The sequence below is a fragment of the Magnolia sinica genome, chromosome 10, assembly GCF_029962835.1.
Source record: "Magnolia sinica isolate HGM2019 chromosome 10, MsV1, whole genome shotgun sequence".
NCBI classification, from domain to species: domain Eukaryota; kingdom Viridiplantae; phylum Streptophyta; class Magnoliopsida; order Magnoliales; family Magnoliaceae; genus Magnolia; species Magnolia sinica.
This window is the reverse complement of record NC_080582.1, coordinates 7,181,038-7,199,740: the sequence shown is the minus strand read 5'-3', so window position 1 is coordinate 7,199,740 and position 18,703 is coordinate 7,181,038. Positions and strand designations below refer to the sequence as shown.

At 42.8% G+C, this 18,703-nt stretch overlaps 2 protein-coding genes across 2 annotated transcripts; one reads left to right on the top strand and one right to left on the bottom strand.

The window, feature by feature from the left end:
- The first annotated feature begins 2,283 nt into the window (after positions 1-2,283).
- On the top strand, positions 2,284-3,628 carry LOC131217295 (uncharacterized). Its single transcript, XM_058212205.1, has 3 exons — positions 2,284-2,516; positions 2,819-3,146; positions 3,242-3,628. Exons 1-3 carry the CDS (start codon positions 2,284-2,286, stop codon positions 3,626-3,628), a joined length of 948 nt encoding a protein of 315 aa, XP_058068188.1.
- A 443-nt stretch (positions 3,629-4,071) lies between these two features.
- LOC131217293 (uncharacterized protein At4g26485-like) lies at positions 4,072-17,678 on the bottom strand. The gene is made up of 4 exons (XM_058212204.1): positions 17,353-17,678; positions 16,534-16,738; positions 6,144-6,561; positions 4,072-4,251 (listed from the first exon to the last, which is right to left on the bottom strand). The coding sequence occupies exons 1-4, from the start codon at positions 17,540-17,542 to the stop codon at positions 4,072-4,074; spliced, it is 993 nt and encodes a 330-aa protein (XP_058068187.1). The 5' UTR covers positions 17,543-17,678.
- Positions 17,679-18,703: the final 1,025 nt, after the last annotated feature.

The following is an 18,703-nucleotide window of genomic DNA, read 5'->3' as shown; positions in this document are numbered from 1 at the left end:
TCCTTGGGAAAGTCTTCCCCATTTTTGGCTCAGTTCGGCACAATTCCTATCTAGCCTTCTCCTCCTGTTCCCCCCTCAGATCAGACCCTCACCCTCCTTTGCCCTCTACTTGGTAACCAGCCCACCCTTCTACTTTAATACCCCAGGCTTGCTCCCCCCTCAACATTCGCTCCCTTCAACCCCTGCCCTTCCAAAACCGACCAACCTATCCTTATGCTTGAACTCCCTAGTACAACTAATCCTACTCCTCCAGCCTCTTAAGCCCCCAATGCCCTCCCAATACCTTCCCAATCCTCAGAACCATCTCTTGAGTCCTTTCAACCTGCCACTAGCCCTGCTTATGACAACTACAGGCAGTCTCCAGACGCTCAACTGAGCCCTCCTGCTTCAGCATCTCAGAGGACCCCTACATCAGCAGATCCATGCCCTACTAGCCCTGCTTATGACAACTACAAGTAGTCTCCAAATGCTCAACTAAGCCCTACTGCTTCAGCATCTCTGAGGACTCCTACATCAGCAAATCCATGCTCTACTTCACGCCCCATTCAAGCGATAATGGATGCCTTTCCCACCTCCTCCAGATGCTTCCTGAGACATAACAAAGCTCGCTCGGAAGGCTGTTCGCCACTTCAATTGAATAAGAACTTTAGTAGTCGGGTTTCTAGCAGGCCCTCTCACGACTGTTGGACTAGTATAGAGGAGTTCGGTAATAGGAACTGCGACTCAGAAGATAAGCTGGGTGACATTACGGTGGATCTCTCTACATTCTTCGAACAAGAGAAATCCAATTCATCCCCTCGTGTCTCCACTGATTCCTTAGTTATCCATCTACCACTACAACTGGCTGATTCTCTGTTCCCAATTCAAGTTCCACCTCATCCCAGAGTGGCCAGAAATATTAGAAAGCAGAATAGCATGCCTAAGGCGAAACTTCAATCTACGGGCAAATGGTACAGCAGATTACGAAAATTGAAGTGTCGGGCAGTGAATTCAGGATGTGTTACGGATGGATGATGCGATTATATGGAATGTGCACGGAGTTGGGAATGCGCCTACGGTCAAATCACTCAAACAAATGGTTAAGATGGTTAAGAGATATAATCCTTACCTTCTGGCGATCCTGGAACCCATGCTATCTGACGGTAAAAGGGTAGCGTTGGGCCTAAAATTGGGCTTTCATTGTTCGGTTTCAAATGATGATGATGGGGGGGGGGGGGGGGGGAAACTATCAGCTGAATGGGGTGATGACCTCGGTCTCAAATCAGATGATGACTTTATCCTTCAATTCCCCAACCCGGAGTGAGCCAATCTCTCTCTCTCGGCTGTGTATGCTCGGTGCTGCAAAATACAAAGGTGGCCACTGTAAAATGAGATTATAACTCTTAGTAGATCGGTCCAAGGAGCATGGGCCATTGTGGGAGATTTCAATATGGTGGCAAATTTAGAAGAAAGGAGAGGGATTCGTGCTCCTGATGGAACGAGTATGGCAGACTTTGCTGAGATGATTCACAACGCCGGTCTTCTTGACACCAGGTTCGTGGGAAATCATTTTACATGGTGCAACAACCGAGAAGGTAATGCCCGTGTATCTGCGAGGCTCGATAGAGTGCTCCTTAAACTCCAGCTGGGTGACCGCGTTTCCTCTGTTTCACGTCGAACATCTGTCCAGAATCAATTCGGATCATGCTCCACTTCGTCTCGCCTTCCCTTCCCATGACACCCCAAAGGTTAGGCTTTTCAAATTTCTCAGAATGTGGACTCTTCATGCTTCTTTCTATTAGCAAATTCGAAAGGCGTGGGAGGGAGTATGCTTCCCTCATCCGATGATTAATGTTCAACTAATAGTTAAAAAAAACTAAACAATTGTTAAGAGTGTGGAACATGGAAACTTTCGGAAATATCTTCCACCAGATCCAGAAAACTGAGGAAGAGTTAGAAGGAATCGACTTCAACACGTAATCTTCCCTTACGGATGATCTCTCCCACTAGTACATTGAAGTGCAGCAAAAGCTTAACCAGCTACAGCTCATGGAGGAGGTTTTTTGGAAACAAAAATCCAGAAATTCCTGGCTCGAGGAGGGAGATAAAAATACTAAATTTTTTCATTCGTCTGTCAATGAAAGAGTTGGAAGAGCAGCCATCACCTTGATCAGAAATGCGGCTAGGGATACGGTCTCTACTCCCCAAGAGATAAAGTCCTAAGCGGTCAGATTTTTCTAGGACGCTGAACCCATAAGTTTTGATGCTCATTTCATCTAGGTTATCCCTCAGGTCATTAATCAGATGGATAATGATGCGTTGCTGGCTCCTCCATTGATGGAGGAGGTCAAAGCAGTGGCCCTTTCTTTACCTAAAGATAGGGCCGCGGGTCCTGATGGCTTCTCGGCGGCCTTCTATGCAACCTTTTGGGATATTGGTGGCGATGACATCCTTAAAGCGGCGATGGATCTGATGGCTGGCAATGATCTCCCTAGAGCTTTCAATTCAAATCTCATCTGTCTTATCCCAAAGTCTCAGTCAGCCGCTAGTTTTGCTGATTTTCGACCGATAAGTTTGTGTAACGTTATTTATAAAATCTTTAAAAAACTATTAGCTAACAGATCAAGCTCTCTATTACCTAAGATGATATCGCATGAACAAGGTGCCTTCGTACAAGAGAGATCAATAGCAGAAAACATAGCGCAAGCCCAAGAGGTGATTTGAGATATTAACAGAAAAGTTTGGGGGGTAATCTCATCCTCAAACTCGACCTCGAGAAAGCATACGATAGGGTGAGTTAAGAATATCTGAAACAAGTGCTCCTCAAATTCGGGTTCAGCCAGAGGTGGGTCCAGCTCATAAAAAGTTGCTGGGGGAACAACTGGTTCTCCATCCTAATCAACGGAGAATCGACGGGATTCTTCAAATCTTACAGGGGTTTGAGACAAGGGGACCCCCTCTCCCCTGCTCTATTCCTCATCGCAATGGAGACTTTTTCAGTGAATCTAAACCTTATGATCGCGAGTGGCGGATGTCAACCATTTGCCATGCGTCAGGGCTACCCCATCTCCTCTCATTTACTCTACGCCGATGATATTCTGCTCTTCACTAACGGAAAGAGGGAGTCACTCCTTCAGCTCAATCAGTTTCTGGCCTTATTTCAGGCAGTAACAGGTCAAAAAATCAGCCACCGAAAGAGTAGTTTCATCTATTCTAACGCTCTAACTCCAGCTTGGATTAGATCCACTGAGCATATCCTTAGGTTCCAGAAGCCAAGGACGATATCAGTTATTTGGGTGCCCCTCTTTGCTCGGGCAGAATCAGATCTTCGATGTTTCAGTTTCTAGTGGATAAGGTGGATAGGAAGACTTCTAGATGGGCCAGTAGAATGATTTCTCAAGCAAGTAGAGTCACATTACTTTGTCATATTCTGGGTAGTCTCCCCATCCACATCATGTCAGCGATGCATATCCCGCGCCAGGTAATTGATAAGATTGAAAGAAGCTTCTCAAATTTCTTTTGGGGATGGGCTGATGGGAATAGGAAACACCATTGGCTGGCGTGGAAAAAGATTGCTAGAACCATCAAGGAAAGAGGAATGGGTATTAGAAGATTGAAAGAAGTCATGGATGCGATCGTCTTAAGTTAGCTTGGGCAGTCAAGTATGGGGATCCGTCTGGTCCTTGGGTAAAGCTAATGCAAAACAAACATATCAGGGATATCCATTCCAATGTCCTGCTGCCTTCCTCTTCAAACCCGTCGCCACTTTGGAAGAGAGTTAGGTCCCTATTTCCTCTCCTATCGGAGAGAGTTCAGTGGTATGTTGGCCGCGGTGATCTAAATCTTTGGTTGGATAACTGGATGGGCAGGGGCCCCATCCAACACCTGTTTGTCAGTCCGATTCCTCCAGAGCTGAAGGAGCTGCAACTGAAAGATGTCCTAGGATGCTCAGGCCCTCTCCCCCCATCCCCAGTATTCTCCCTCCTTCCTCAACAGATAATTGACGAAATCTTCAATGGTGGATTTACAACATCTAACGAACCCTCTGAGTGCATCTGGCCACTTGAATCTTCATGTATGTTCTCTCTTCAGTCAGCCTGGAAGTTGTTGAGATCCCCGTCCCCTCCCATCCAATGGGCAAGGTGGATCTGACACGACCCTCTCCCTCCCAAATTCTCCATATTCATGTGGAGAGTTCTTCAAAATGCGATCCCCGTCAATAACAGAGTTCAAGCTAAAGGCATTGCTATTGCTTCTAGGTGCAGATGCTGCCTTGAAGATATGAATGTTATTCCTCAAGCGGAATCAATTACCCATCTCTTTCTATTTGGTTGCCATGCAAAAGCTCTTTGGGCTACGTTTGGTTTGATGTGTGGTATCCCTCCTCTGCTCCACACCTCAGTTGAAGGCAAACTGAACCATTGGAGAAATGCATCGGCTCCAAGAGTTGCACCGAACTCAGTCAGAATTCTGCTGCCAATCCTTATTCTTTGGGAGCTCTAACGCTCCAGGAATGGCACGGTTTATGACAACTCTCCTATGATCATCAGGAGGTCAGTGGCCCGTGTTAGATGGTGGGCCAACCTGGTTATTAGATAAAATAAAATGGACATTATTGGCTGGTCTCGCAGGTTTAGTCCTTTGAAGCCGGTTGTTCATCAGTATCGTTCTACCTCAATCCTGGTGAAATGGAGACAACCATCCCCTGGATGGGTCAAATTAAATGTTGATGGCTTGGCGCTAAGTAATCCTGGACCCTTAGGTGGGGATGGCATCTGCAGGAACGAAAACGGTGCTTTTTTATTCGGTTTCACCGTGGCCTACAGGGTTGACTCAAACAATATGGCGGAACTTCATGCTATTCATGATGGGATGATGCTCTGTTTGGAGAAAGGTATGTACAGGATAATTGTCGAATCCGATTCTAAATTTGTGATTGATAACCGCACAAATCAATCCAAGTCTCCATGGAAGTGGAAACCTTGGCTGTCTAGAATCAACCGTTTACGCCGGCTGGGTAATTTTTCTTTCGCTCACATTCTTAGAGAAGGTAACGGTCCAACAGATGGTATGGCTCGTGAAGGGGTCCTCCTTTAACATTTTGCGACTCATCTACATCTTAGGACCGTTCCTCTTCTCGTCCGAGGAATGATCTTCTTGGATAGGGTCGGGCTAGGATCGCTCAGAACAACTATCTCTGATGCTAGTTTTGTTTTTTTTCCCTATTTGGCTTCCCTTGTAGATAGGTGGATGCCTGTGTCCCCTTATGATAGGCCCTCTCATATATTTTGTTGTGAGGGGGCCCAAAATATTGTGCAGATCCTTGTAAAGTCTTTTCCTATCTGAAATGAATTTTTCGGATGTCTTTAAAAAAAATTAATAATAATAAAAAGAAAAAAAAAAGAGTTATCAACTTGAGAAGATGAATTAAGTTCAAGTTCTATTGATTAAGGATTCTTGAATCCTTGGTATTTTTTTATTAATTATTTCACACTCTTTTTACTTCGTTGGATTAAAAACTCAAACAACCTAATTAGTCATCACAACCTTACACTTGGGGTTGTCAACACTTAAGTTCGATTAAGGGGGCCGTGAAAAAAATCAAGAGTAGAGGTCTTTCTCCCAATTAGGTTCTTTGATGCGGTCCATCTGAATCACAGGTAACCTGATTTTTTGGCCTTAGGCCTAATGTGGGATTGCACATCTAATGGTCATATTAGATTTCACCTACATATCACAATGGGTCAAGTGTGCTTCCCATGATTATTTTTTTTTAATATAAGTAGAACTGAAATCCCTTCAAATAATTACCAAAGGAGGCCACCGTCAATTTTTTATGGGTTCATTGTGATGTGTATGTGAAATCCACACCAGCCATTAGATGTGAAATCTGACGTTAGGCACACGATTAAAAACTCAAGCTGAATTGAGATTTAGATGGGCCAAATCAAACAAAATAGTTGTGAGAGAGATATCCATAGTTGATTTTTTACTAGCCCACCATGATGATTTTCTGAAATCCACTCAAACCAATGGTAAAGATGTGGACTGCATTTTTCCACTGGCAGTTGCAAAGGCTTACGAACTACAGGAGAGATGCAGTTATTCTAAGTCAATCGACTCAACCACCGGCCAAGTTAAAAGTAAAAGATCAGCAAACTCACCGAAGCATTGTAAGACATGAGTTCTAGCATTAACGAGAACTCGAAGGTGATGTCGTACTTTGTTGCATAGTTATCAACTTGTAAGGCCTCGCTAATATCATCACAGCCACTCGTTGATGTCGTACTTTGTTGCATAGTTGAAGAATCCCTTAACGAGAACTTGAAGGTGAAGCTCTCATTCAAAGGGAACTCTTGGTCGCTTCTAATTCCACCACCTCTTTTATTGTGGTAGCCTGGATAGTCGGACTTCCTAAATTTCGCACGTTTCTTCGACACAAGGCCCGCTGTTTCGGCCAGCTTCTCCAAATTCCAACGGTTGTAAGGGTCATCGTTCCGGTGGGACACGTGCACTTCTCCACCGTCGGTCAGCATCTCACGTGCACTCCGGAAGAAACCAGATAAGAGTTTCTGGTGTCGCCTGTTTTACCAATGATGTGAAACCATAGTCATCAAAATTAGTTTAATGAGTTCATAGAAGTCATTGGGTCCATTAATCTTCTTCTTATTACTATCAATGGGCCACCATCCAAAAATCACATCGGCAACATCATCCTAAATAGAGCTGGTCACTGGACGACTCCATTCGGAAAATGCCACTTGCCGACTCGTTCAAATCCAACTCGATCCGAATTGAGTGGGTGAATCGATCCGAATCGAGTTGACTTCGTCCAATCCGAACTCAAACAGTGTCAAGCTCGAGTCTCTCAGTAACTCAACTAATATATATATATATATATAAGATATGAAATTTCAGATATGAGATGCCATCTAGCTGATAGAATTAAAGGCTGCAATTCTGGCAAGTGAATTTAGGTTTTGAGTTGTGATTTCAGCATGTGGATACCTGTTTCACCCGATTGGACTCGGTGCTGACTCGACCCAACTCGGTACTTGTGACTGGGTTGGACTTGGTCCGAATTAGTCCAGGCCAGGCCTGAACTCGGATCGGGTCAGGCATGCTGGACTCGGTACCAAGTTTGGTTGAGTTCGGGCCAGGCCTATTTCAAAATCGGATCAAGTTGGGTCAGCCCTAACCCAGTCTGACTCGACTCGATGCCCAGCTCTAATCACTACCCTATGGCTTCACCCTACCCACTAAAAATTCATCAAGCCCAAGCCTGGCCTGACCCTAACCAACCCACCAGACCCATTTAACTGTAGTCGGGTTTGGCTCAAATAACCCAACAAGGCTTTAAGAATAGAATATGAGGCTATGGGTGCGTATTTCTGGATTAGGGCTAGATCAGGTCATCTCATCCAATTCATCCATTAACTATATTAATATGGGTGGCGGGGTTCAACCGAAGCACAAACGTGTTGCATATCAGTATAGTCTATCCGTTTCATTAGGCTATTTAAGTGTGATATATCAACATATAAGCTAATCAAAATCTTCAGTGGACCACACCAACAGAAAAAAATGACAAATGTCTACTAAGACCATTTTGGAAGAAAGACGCGGACTTTATGATGTGGTCCACTTATGATATGGATATACCTCTTTTTTAGGCCTAATGCCCTAAACAGGACACGATTACAGTGTGTCAGGGATTGTCATCTGATCCCATGGCTTGGAGGCCATCCCACTTCATGTTTGGGAAAAGGATTGGCTATTCATCTTGCCACTACTGGTCGGTGCTCTGTGGGCCCCACCATGATGTATGTGTTTCATCCATGCCGTCCACCCATTCTTTTATGTCATTTTATGGTATGAGCCCAAAAATGAGTTTGATCCAAATCTCAAGTGGACAGCACAGTTGGCCCCAGGAGGTTTTTAATGGTGTAATTCAATCACTACTGTTTTTCCATGGTGTGGTCCACCTGAGATTTATACCTACCTCATTTTTGGAATCAAGCCCTAAATTTATATTTCAAAATGGATGGACGGCATAGATAAAACACATACATCATGGTGGGGTCGACATAGCACCGACCACTAGCCACACAAACCAAAGTAGGATTGCAGAAACCCTTACCCCGGCACTAATTCCAAGAAGGGGCTTCACAACCCATACCTTATGTGAGTCCCAAACAGGATGTTGCAATGATCCATGGGATCTTAAAACCCACTCCCACTTAATCCCATTTAAAACCATGTGCCAAACACTCCCTAAATTGTTATGGAAGAAAAGATGGATCAAGGGCATGATCCCAAATTTGAATCACAGCCAAAGCTCAATTAGACAACACTACATGAGATAGTACAAAAATGACGTATACTATTGAACCCTCCCTAGGGCCCACATTGTTATTTATTTATCATCCAACATGTTCATAAGCACACACAGACATGGATGAAGGGAAAACACAAATATCAGATTCTAGGCCGCTTGAATCTCTAGTATTTCACCTATGTGATTTTTTTATCCGCCTGATTTTTCCTTTCAAAAGCGGATTAGGAGAGATTCTAGGATCACCCAAGTTAGGAATTAAGTTGCATATCATAGTCCAGGCCCAATAAGTGGTGGACAGGTTGGATGACACCTACACGTAACAGCTCGATCACGTTATTGTAATAAAGAAAATAGAGAAGTTATAAAACAAAAAGATGGAGAACGTGGTCCACCTGAGGTTTTGATATGTCTCATTTTTTCGGCTAAGGCCCTGAAATGAATAGAACAAATACATCAAGTTGCGGCCCACAAAGCACTGCCCATAAGCCACCTTGCTGCTGGCACCGTCAGTAGGCAATCCTGTACTCAAATTGCCCGTGAAATACTTCCATGCAAAAGCCTTCCACATGAAGTTCCTGCCATGGGATGCTACGTAGGGCCATCGTAATGTTGGTGAGGAATCACCTTGTCCATCTGTTCTGCAAGCTCATTTTAGGACATGCGACCAAAATTGAATGACCACGGTGAAACATTTCTATATATGGCGGCAAAAGTTTTGCATTAGGATAAGTTTTTGAGTTTTCACTTCTTTTTAATTAAAAAAAAAAAAAAAAAAAAAAAAAAAAAAAAAAAATCTTCAAAGAAGTGGGCTCTTGCCATGATTCCATTAATCACAAAAATATACAGCCCTTCGGGTGGGTCCCAACAAAAAGAGACAGGGCCCACCTATCATGTAGCTTTTAATTGAGCTAATTACATTGAAAAACAGGAAAAAAAAAAAAAAAAAAGACGAAAGGCGAAGGCAGAACTAACCACTAAGCGATCCAACCTGAACTGCCCCATGACCCAGCCTATCAAGGAAAAGGTTACCTCTAACATGCCTTGGGAGGAGCGACGAGCGGCAAAAGAGCATGGAAACCTGAGAGTCATTGCCCACACGAGTCATTCCGTCTGCTGGCCCGTTTCCTTCATGATAAATGTGGCCAAAAAAGATTTGACCAGATGAACACCTGTAAGGATTCTCTCAATCCAATAAGCCCATTTCCAGGAGAGGCACACAGTGCCATTAAGGAAGTTAGCCACCAGCTTTGAGTCTAACTCTACTATAATATGAGAGATGTTAAAATTGAAACAATAGGCGATCCCATCATGGACTGCTCGGAGCTCCTAACCCATAGCCTGCTGAAAATGCAAAAATAAACTCACCATTGCTTCCCCTGCAAACTCCTCCACCTCCTGCCGGCCCCGGGTTTCCCCTAGCCAAGCCATCTACGTTAAGCTTGGCCCAGCCCCTGCGAGGTTTCTCCCACCTGACGACTATTGGGACGGAGTAGGAGTGAGGAGAAACAGATATCCCCAAAAAGGATCGAGAAGATCTGGAAGGAGGCGGACATAGCAAGTCAGGGGTGCGCTCAACCAACGAGGAGATCCAGCGCTTCACCTTAAACACAATCTTAGTCACCTGCATAGCATTGCCATCGAATTTAGCTGAGTTCTTAGGCTTCCAGATCTCCCGCAAAATCAAAGATGGGGAAATCAAGAGAACCAGGGAGAGACACGGCTGTAATCCTGCGGGGTTCCACCAAAGCTCGAGGGAGTCTTGGATTAACATATTGGCGACGAAAGGAATTCCGACAGCTTGCCCAAAAACATCCCAAACAGCTGAATCAGTCTTGCTGGTGAAGAAAAGATGATGCAAGGATTCAGTGTTGTGGCCGCCGGATGCACCGCCAACGCAACAAACGCACTTGGAGGCCAACGATACACCACGCCTCTGAACGTCGACATCTGTTGGAATTGCCCACTACAAAATTCTCTAGATGAAAAGGCAAATTTTGGGTGGCATTTTTTCATGCCATACCCACCTCGCCTAGGCCCTGCGCGGGAAGGCTTCCCTGCTGAGCTTCCAAGCTGACTTGACCGAGAAAAGGCCTGACGTAGTGAACGGCCAGATGTAACTGTCGGCTCTATCCGATAGGGAGAAGCCACCCTGAAAAATAAAATCAATAATATGTTGAGGAAGAAAGGCAAAGGGTGATGAATGCCGGAGAGGCCCATTCTGCCCAATCACCTGATTAACCGGGGTCGAAACCAGAGAGGCAGGGGCCGGGCTAGAGCAATGATTGATCAGCGGTCCCAAACCTAACTAGTTGTCAGCCCATAAGCTACAAGATCCTTTACCAATCTGTCAACACACATTGCAGTCCAGAATAGGAACCAGTGCATGAATCTGCTTCCAAAGGGGAGTGGCGAAAGCTGTCGGGCTGACAGGGCCAGCCGCAGGCCGAAGCAACTTGTATTTTTCCTCAATAAACCTCTTCTATAGGCTATTACCCTCCTGGTACTTGGCCACCTAGCCCAACTTCAACTAGAGAGCCTTTATGAATTTCGACAAGTTCCTTACACCCAAATCACTTTCTGCTTTAGGCAAACCAACCATTTGCCAACTCTTCCAATGGAGCTTCCTCTTTCCCTCAGACCAGCCCCAGAGGAAGTTAGCAAAATGACGCTCCCACAACTTGAGGACATTGGAGGGAATGCAAGTGACAGCCACGGAGTGCACTGGAATACTCCCAAGAACATGCTTAACCAGCACCGACCTTCCCGTCTGAGAAAGGAAATGCGCTTGCCACCCAGCAATCTGATTCTCGATCTTCTGGATAAGAGGGAGAAAAAAACTGGATTTCAATCTGCCAAATGCCAAAGGGACGCCCAGGTAAGTCAGACCTGAAGTGCATTGCGAGATGCTAAGCAATCTCACGATTCTCCTGGCTCCGATTGGAGGGAGCTTGGATGAGCAAATAAGGATGCTTTTATGGAAATTGATCTTTTGACCTGAAGCTCGTTGATAGGAATCCAAGAAAGCTTTGAGCGCGCGAAGAGTAGCAATGCCCCCATTGAAGAAAAGAAGAGTGTCGTCTGCATACAAAAGGTGAGAGATGATCGGGCATCCCCTTCTGAGCTTGAAAGGAGACACTTTCCTTGATCGATCAAGCCCTTAATACCCCTGTTGGGAGCTTCAGCAGTAAGAATAATCAGACCAGGGGAAAGCGGATCACCTTAGCGAATGCCCCTTGAAGATTTGAAAAAATTGGTGGCTTCACTATTGATGAGGATAGAAAACTAGGCGTTATTCTAACAATTTTCAGCCATCTTCACCCAGGAGTCGCTGAAACCAAACTTCAATAACACCAGCTTCAAGAAATTCTAGTACTATGTTAACACCCCCACCTGCGGAATATTTCTGTCTAGCTCTCTAACCATCTCTTGTGCCAGCGCAATGCTCTCAGCCATCGATCTGCCCCAGACAAAAGCTTCCTGTTCCGGAGAGATAAGCAGAGGGAGTACGGAATTCAGCGTCACCATGATGATGCTGGAGATGATCTTGTATATACAGTTACACAGGCTAATTGGCCAGAAATCTGAGAAGGTGGAAGGGGCTAGTTTCTTCAGAATAAGATAGATAAGGGATGCTGACATGGCCTTAGGAAAAACGCCGCCCTGAAAAATGTGTGCGGCGGCCTTGAGAAGATCGTCGCCGACTATCTCCCAGCATGAGGAGAAAAAATTGTCTGCAAAGCCATCTGGCCTAGGGGCAGCATCTTTGGGTATGTTTGTCACCACCGAATGAACTTCAAGGAGAGTGGGGTCTTGAGTTACTAAGGAGGGGATAGGGGCTAGAATAGACTCATCGATTGGCACATTATCAGCTACAAATAGGTTTGCAAAATGGCTGCAAGCAGCCTCTTTTATATCTGCCAATTCTTCCAACCTGCGGCCAGAATCCTACTTAATAGATCTAATAGATGCCCTTCTTTGTTTATCCTTGGCTGACGCATGGAAAAGTTTCGTGTTTTTATATCCCTCCTCTAACCAACTGATTCTGGCTTTCTACTTCCAAAAGATTAAGTGTTTTCACTTCATCCCAATGGTAATGACCTTATAAATGGTTTGGATGGCATGTAAACACCAAGCCAGAGGTCTCAATGGTAGGTAAACAAATCGACGGGGTTAATTTCTCACCAACATCATGGTGGGCCATACCAACTATCTCAGCACATGAAGTAAATCCGTGTCCAACAATCTGAGTCATGTCACATGGGCAGAGGCCGGATCCACTTCAAGCATTTATGCGGCCCACCTTGATATTTGTGATAAATATACAAACTTTATTGGTTTTTCGAGATAATTTTTGACACGAGACCAAAAATTAAGCAAATCTAAAACTCAAGTAGACCACACCACTTTAAGTAATGAGCAGAGAAATGCCTACCATTGAAAACTCGCTGGGTCCACCATGATGTTTATATGAAATTCGTACCGTTCACAAGGATCATTACTACTGAGATGAACTGAAAACACAAATATATTAGCTTGATCCAAAAAATTAATGGCTCCACGAATGCTTCAATGATGGATGTTCAATCTCACTGTTTCCAATTGTGTGGACAATTCAATTTTGGATCCGCCTCATTTGTTCGTTCCAGGTCCTATAATGATACGAGAAATGGATGGACGGACTGAATTTCTCACAAACATCATGGCTGGCCCCACCAAACTTTTCAGTCCAAATTAGTAACCAGGAAAAAAAAAACTGAATTTCTCACAAACATCATGGCTGGCCCCACCAAACTTTTCAGTCCAAATTAGTAACCAGGAAAAAAAAAAAAAAAAAGTTAGGCAGGAACTACAAAGTGTGTGCGTATGATCATAAAGCTGGATTTTTATTTGAGTACCTTGCTTTTTTATAAAATAACAGATATGCCCATTCAATGACTAAAGAAGGTTCATGGGGGTTGTCCCCTGTGGGGTGGCCCACCTAAGAGTGGGAATGATTTAGCCATGAAGGAAAACATTGTTAGACGTACATGATGAACGGATTGGATTGTATACACGCACCAATATAGGACCTACAGATTTCAGGCCTACATGCACTTGGAGTAGATCCGGCCTCTCTCAAGAAACAAATGTTGATGTAGAGCGGGTGGCGGACACTTGTCTAAGATAGACCAGAAAAGCCCCGATTGGAGGCTAAGTGAGCAGTACTGCGATATAACCTTATAATAGCCATATCTCACTGAAATGAGTTATTCACGTATCATATATGATTTGGATAGGAGAAGCTGCTTTATCTATCCAAGTTGGGTTTATATTAAATTCTAGTTCGATCATAACTTTTGATCCTTTGAACTTTAGGAGTTGTGTCCTTTGTGAAAAGGGCTTAGAAATTTTAGGAGAATAACTCGGTTATGCTAAATAGGACACTTAATATTTTTGTTGAAAATCATGAAGTCTAGTATGAATCATAACTGTCTATAAATAATAAGTTTACTATTTATATTAATTCATGAATTTTAGGGGGTTTGAGCTGGAGTTTGATTTTGAAACTTATTCTTAAGTTTGGTATGACTATTTAAAAGATTGTAAATTTGTTTTTATTATGAATCAATTTATTTTCGAATTTATTTCTAGTTTCTATTTTTTTTTCTTGTGTATTCGAGGACTAGAGAAGCTTTGTAGATTCGGAGTAATTATCCCCTTGAGGAAGACAGTGATCGACCTCATCACATCCATCCCTACATCAAATGTCCACCAATCAAGGGTTAGGATTGTTCCACTAATCTTATTTTTAATGGTAACTTAGCAGGGGTAGGGGTAGGGGTAGGTTAGAATCACAGCCAAAGCTCAATTAGACTACACTATATGAAATAGTACAAAAATGATGTATACCATTGAACCCTCCCTAAGGTCCACATTGTTATTTATTTATCATCCAACATGTTCGTAAGTACACACAGACATTGATGAAGGGAAAACACAAATATCAGATTCTAGGCAGCTTGAATCTCTAGTATTTCACCCATGTGACTTTTTTATCCGCCTGATTTTTCCTTTCAAAAGCGGATTAGGAGAGATTCTAGGGCTCACCCGAGATATGATTAGGCCGAATAAGTGGTGGACAGGTTGGATGACAGCTACACGTAACATCTCGATCAAGTCATTGTAATAAAGAAAATAGAGAAATTAACAGCATGGATAAAACAAATAAATGAACAATGTGGTCCACTTGAGGTTTGGATATGTCTCATATTTTGGCTAAAGTCCTGAAATGACGTCAAAAAATATATGGCTGGCATGGATAAAACAAATACATCAAGTTGCGGCCACAAAGCACTGCCCAGTAGCCACCTTGCTGCTGCCACCGTCAGTACGTAGGCAATCCTAAACTTAGATTGCCTGCCAAATACTTCCCTGCGAAAGCCTTAGGCAGGAAGTTCCAGCCCTGGGATGCTAGGTGGGGGCCGTCGTAATGTTGGTGAGGAATCAACCTTAGTCCATCTGTTCTGCCAGCTCATTTTAAGGGACGTGACCAAAATTAAGTAGGATTTAAAACTCAAGTGTGCATGCTAGAGGAAAAAGTGAAGATTACCACGGTTGAAACATTTCTATCAGTGCAAAAGTTGTGCATTAGGATAAGTTTTTGTGTTTTCACTTCATCCCAACGGAAATAACCTTATAAACGGTTTGGATGGCATGTAAAGTGGGCCCCAACAACTATCTGAGCACAGAAGTAAATCCGCGTCAGAGATAATTTTTGACATGGGACCAAAAATTAAGCAAATCTAAAACTCAAGTGGACCGCACTACAGTAAGTAATGAGTAGAGAAATGCCTACCATTGAAAACTCGCTGGGTTCACCATGATGCTTGTATGAAATCTGTACCATTCACAAGGTCATTACTACTGAGATGAACTGAAATCACAAATATATTAGCTTGATCCAAAAAAGTTATGGCTCAAAGATTGCTTCAATGATGGATGTTCAATCTCACTGTTTCCAATTGTGCGGACAATTCAATTTTGGATCCGCCTCATTTGTCCGTTCCATGTCCTATATTGACCTGAGGAAATGGATGGACGGAGTTGATTTCTGACAAACATCATAGCTTGCCCCACCTAACTTGTCTTTCCAAATTAGCAACCAGGAAAAAAATAGTTGGGCCGGAACTACAATGTGTGTACGTGTGATCACAAAGCTGGATTTTTCTTAGAGTACCTTGCTTTTTTATAAAATAACAGAAATGCCCATTCAATGAGTAAAGAAGGGTCAGGGGGTTGACCCCTGTGGGGTGGCCCACCTGAGAGTTGGATTGGAATGAATTTTAGCCATGAAGGAAAACATTGTTAGACGTACATGATGAACGGATTGGATTGTATACACGAACCAATATAGGACCTACAGATTTCAGACCTACATGCACTTGGAGTAGATCCTGCCTCTTTCAGGAAACAAATGTTGATGTAGAGCGGGTGGCGGAAGTGATCGGTACGATATAACCCTCTACTAGGCATATCTCACTAAAATGAGTTATTCATGTATAATTTTGGATATGAGAAGCTACTTTATCTATCCAAGCTAGGTTTATATTAAATTCTAGTTCGATTGTAACTTTTAATCAATTGAGCTTTAGGAGTTGTGTACTATATGAAAAGGGTTTAGAAAATATAAGAGAATAACATGGTTAGGCTAAATAGGACACTTAATATTTTTGGTGAAAATCATGAAGTCTAGTATGAATTATGACTGTCAATAAATAATAAGTTTACTATTTATATTAATTCATGAATTTTAGGGAGTTTGATTTTGAAACTTATTCTTAAGTTTGGTATGACTATTTAAAGGATTGTAAATTTGTTTTTATTACGAATCAATTTATTTTCAAATTTATTTCTAGTTTCTATTTTTCCTTGTGGATTCAAGGATCAGAGAAGCTCCGTGGATTTCGAGTAATTATCCCCTTGAGGAAGACGGTGATCGATCGACCTCATTACATCCATCCCTGCGTCAAATGTCCACCAATCAAGGGTTAGGATTGTTCCACTAATCTTATTTTTAAATGGTAACTTGCAGTGGTAGGTGTAGGTTAGACAATTTAGTTTAATTTAAATCAATAAGGCCGCATATAACATTTCCACATGTTGTATCTAGCGTCATGCATAGCCAGAGTAACAAATAACTCCCCGAACTACTGCATGGCATTGAACCATACACTTACTCAATGAGCTGCGAATTCCATTCGTGGAGCAAAGGGTCATGGCCTGCGTGTGGAAAGTTGTATACAATACGGTCGAACTTCATCTTCTTTAGGATTGGTTGTTGGTTCATGACATGCACATCAATATCATGCAACACCATACATCCCAGGCCCTTCAATTCCTCCAGGTGGTCCCCGGAACTCCAGTGCTTGCTCTCTAACTTCTCTGGAAAAATGGCATCCCCATGAATTCATGCGTGCATGTAAGAGAGCATTCGTAATAATAAAAAAGTAAAAATGAAAATGAAAATGAAAATAAGGTCTACAATTAAAAAAAGTAAAAAACAAAAAGAAAATGAAAATCAGGTCTACAATTAAAAAAATAATTAAAAAAAATAAATTGCATTTTCGTAGAGCGACAGGAGTATAAAGAAAGAAAACACAAAACTGTGGTAATTGTTCACCAACATTTTCAAGATGGTGGTGACTCATCGATCATCAAGTGAAGAAACCTAGCCTACCCAAATCGTGGGCCCATTAACATACTACATCCTACGGACTCCATTTGTTCACCATGGAATGAAACGTTAAAACACAACAAAATTAATGGTCCAGATTCAACTGGTAACATCAAAATGTTCAGAACGTCCAATCAGTGTTCTCTTTTAGCTAAGTTCCATCCAGCGTGGAGAACACGACTTGGACGGTCAAGAATATCATGCAACCTTTATTCAACATATATGGTGGTGAACAAATTAAGGTGTGCTAGTGATATGTTGCTACACGACTACAGAATACAAAGATTTCCAATCACATACATACACAAACATGCATTTGTACCTTTTGAATCATATGAAGTTGCCACCATGTTAGTAGCCGAACCAAAGGCCTTTGCAAGACAGGCAGAGAAAGAGAAATCTCCCTCTCCTACAAGCAGTATCTTGTGAGAGCTGCTGTAGTGCTGTATCCATTTCTCTTCTCCCCCTTTCCTCCCTTTGCTTCTTTCCATGGCAGTCACCCTTCCTAACATACATGGAGAAGACTATATAAAAGGACTTGTTTGGTACTCTGTCGAATATGATCAATCATACACATGCATGCATCCACCTTTTACATGCCATGTATGTAACTAAATCCAAACCGTTCAAATCAGGGAGCGTATTCATGGTTGGTGACCCAAAAATGTACAGAATGCTGACAAAGAAAGAGAATTGATCACATGCAGCAAGTAGCCTGCTAACTTAGCATGCGACCCATCTTTCCCGCCAAAATGTCATTTGTGTAGTAAATCCAGTCCATTTAAATATTGGGCTCCACCATGAATATCACTGTCTCTCAAATCCAGCAGATTTGCCCAATAGGTGGGCCACACCTGTAAGCTGAGTCTGACAGCTGGCTTTCCATTGATTTCTACGGTGTGGCATGTCAGATGAGTGGATCAGCCTGATTTTTAACCCTTACCCACTAAGGAAGGAAAAGAAAAGAGATAGTTCAGAGACGTATTAAAGAATCGGATTCCACCACAAAAAAGAAAAAGAAAAGAGAGTTCGTACGGAAGAGTCTTTACTTTTTTCACGGATAATTACCAGTGCCAAAGTTCCTGATGGCGTAAGCTACATGGGACCCACCGTAATGTCCTTGAAAAATCTACTCCGTTCATTAGTTTAGGAAGCTCATAATATGATAGTAACCCGAAAATGATGCATATCCAAAACTCACACAGGCCACACGAAGAGAAAATGTGAGAATGGAAATACTCACCATTGAAATCCTCCCGGAGCTTGCAGTAATGATTTTATGTCTTGCAAACCATTGATAATGTTATTCTCAGATGAACTGAAATCATAATATTACCACTCCACGAAGGTTTCAATGGTGGGCGTTGAATCTTTACTGTTTGCTGTCGAGTGGCACACCTTAGTTTTGAATCAGGCTCCTTTTTAGGGTTATCTCTCATTCTGAGATCGCAAAACTGATGGACGGAGTAGAGTTTTCACTGACATCTCCGTAGACCCCATATAGCTTCCCCCATGGGAGCGGATTAGGTGTCAGCCTACCTATGTGTCGTATATCCACGCAATCCTTCCGTTTTAACGTCTAATTTTGGAACGTTAAATCTCCGGTGAAACACACCACAGGAAAAAAGCGGTGAATAACCATTAAAAACTTTTTATATGTCACAAAAGTTCCA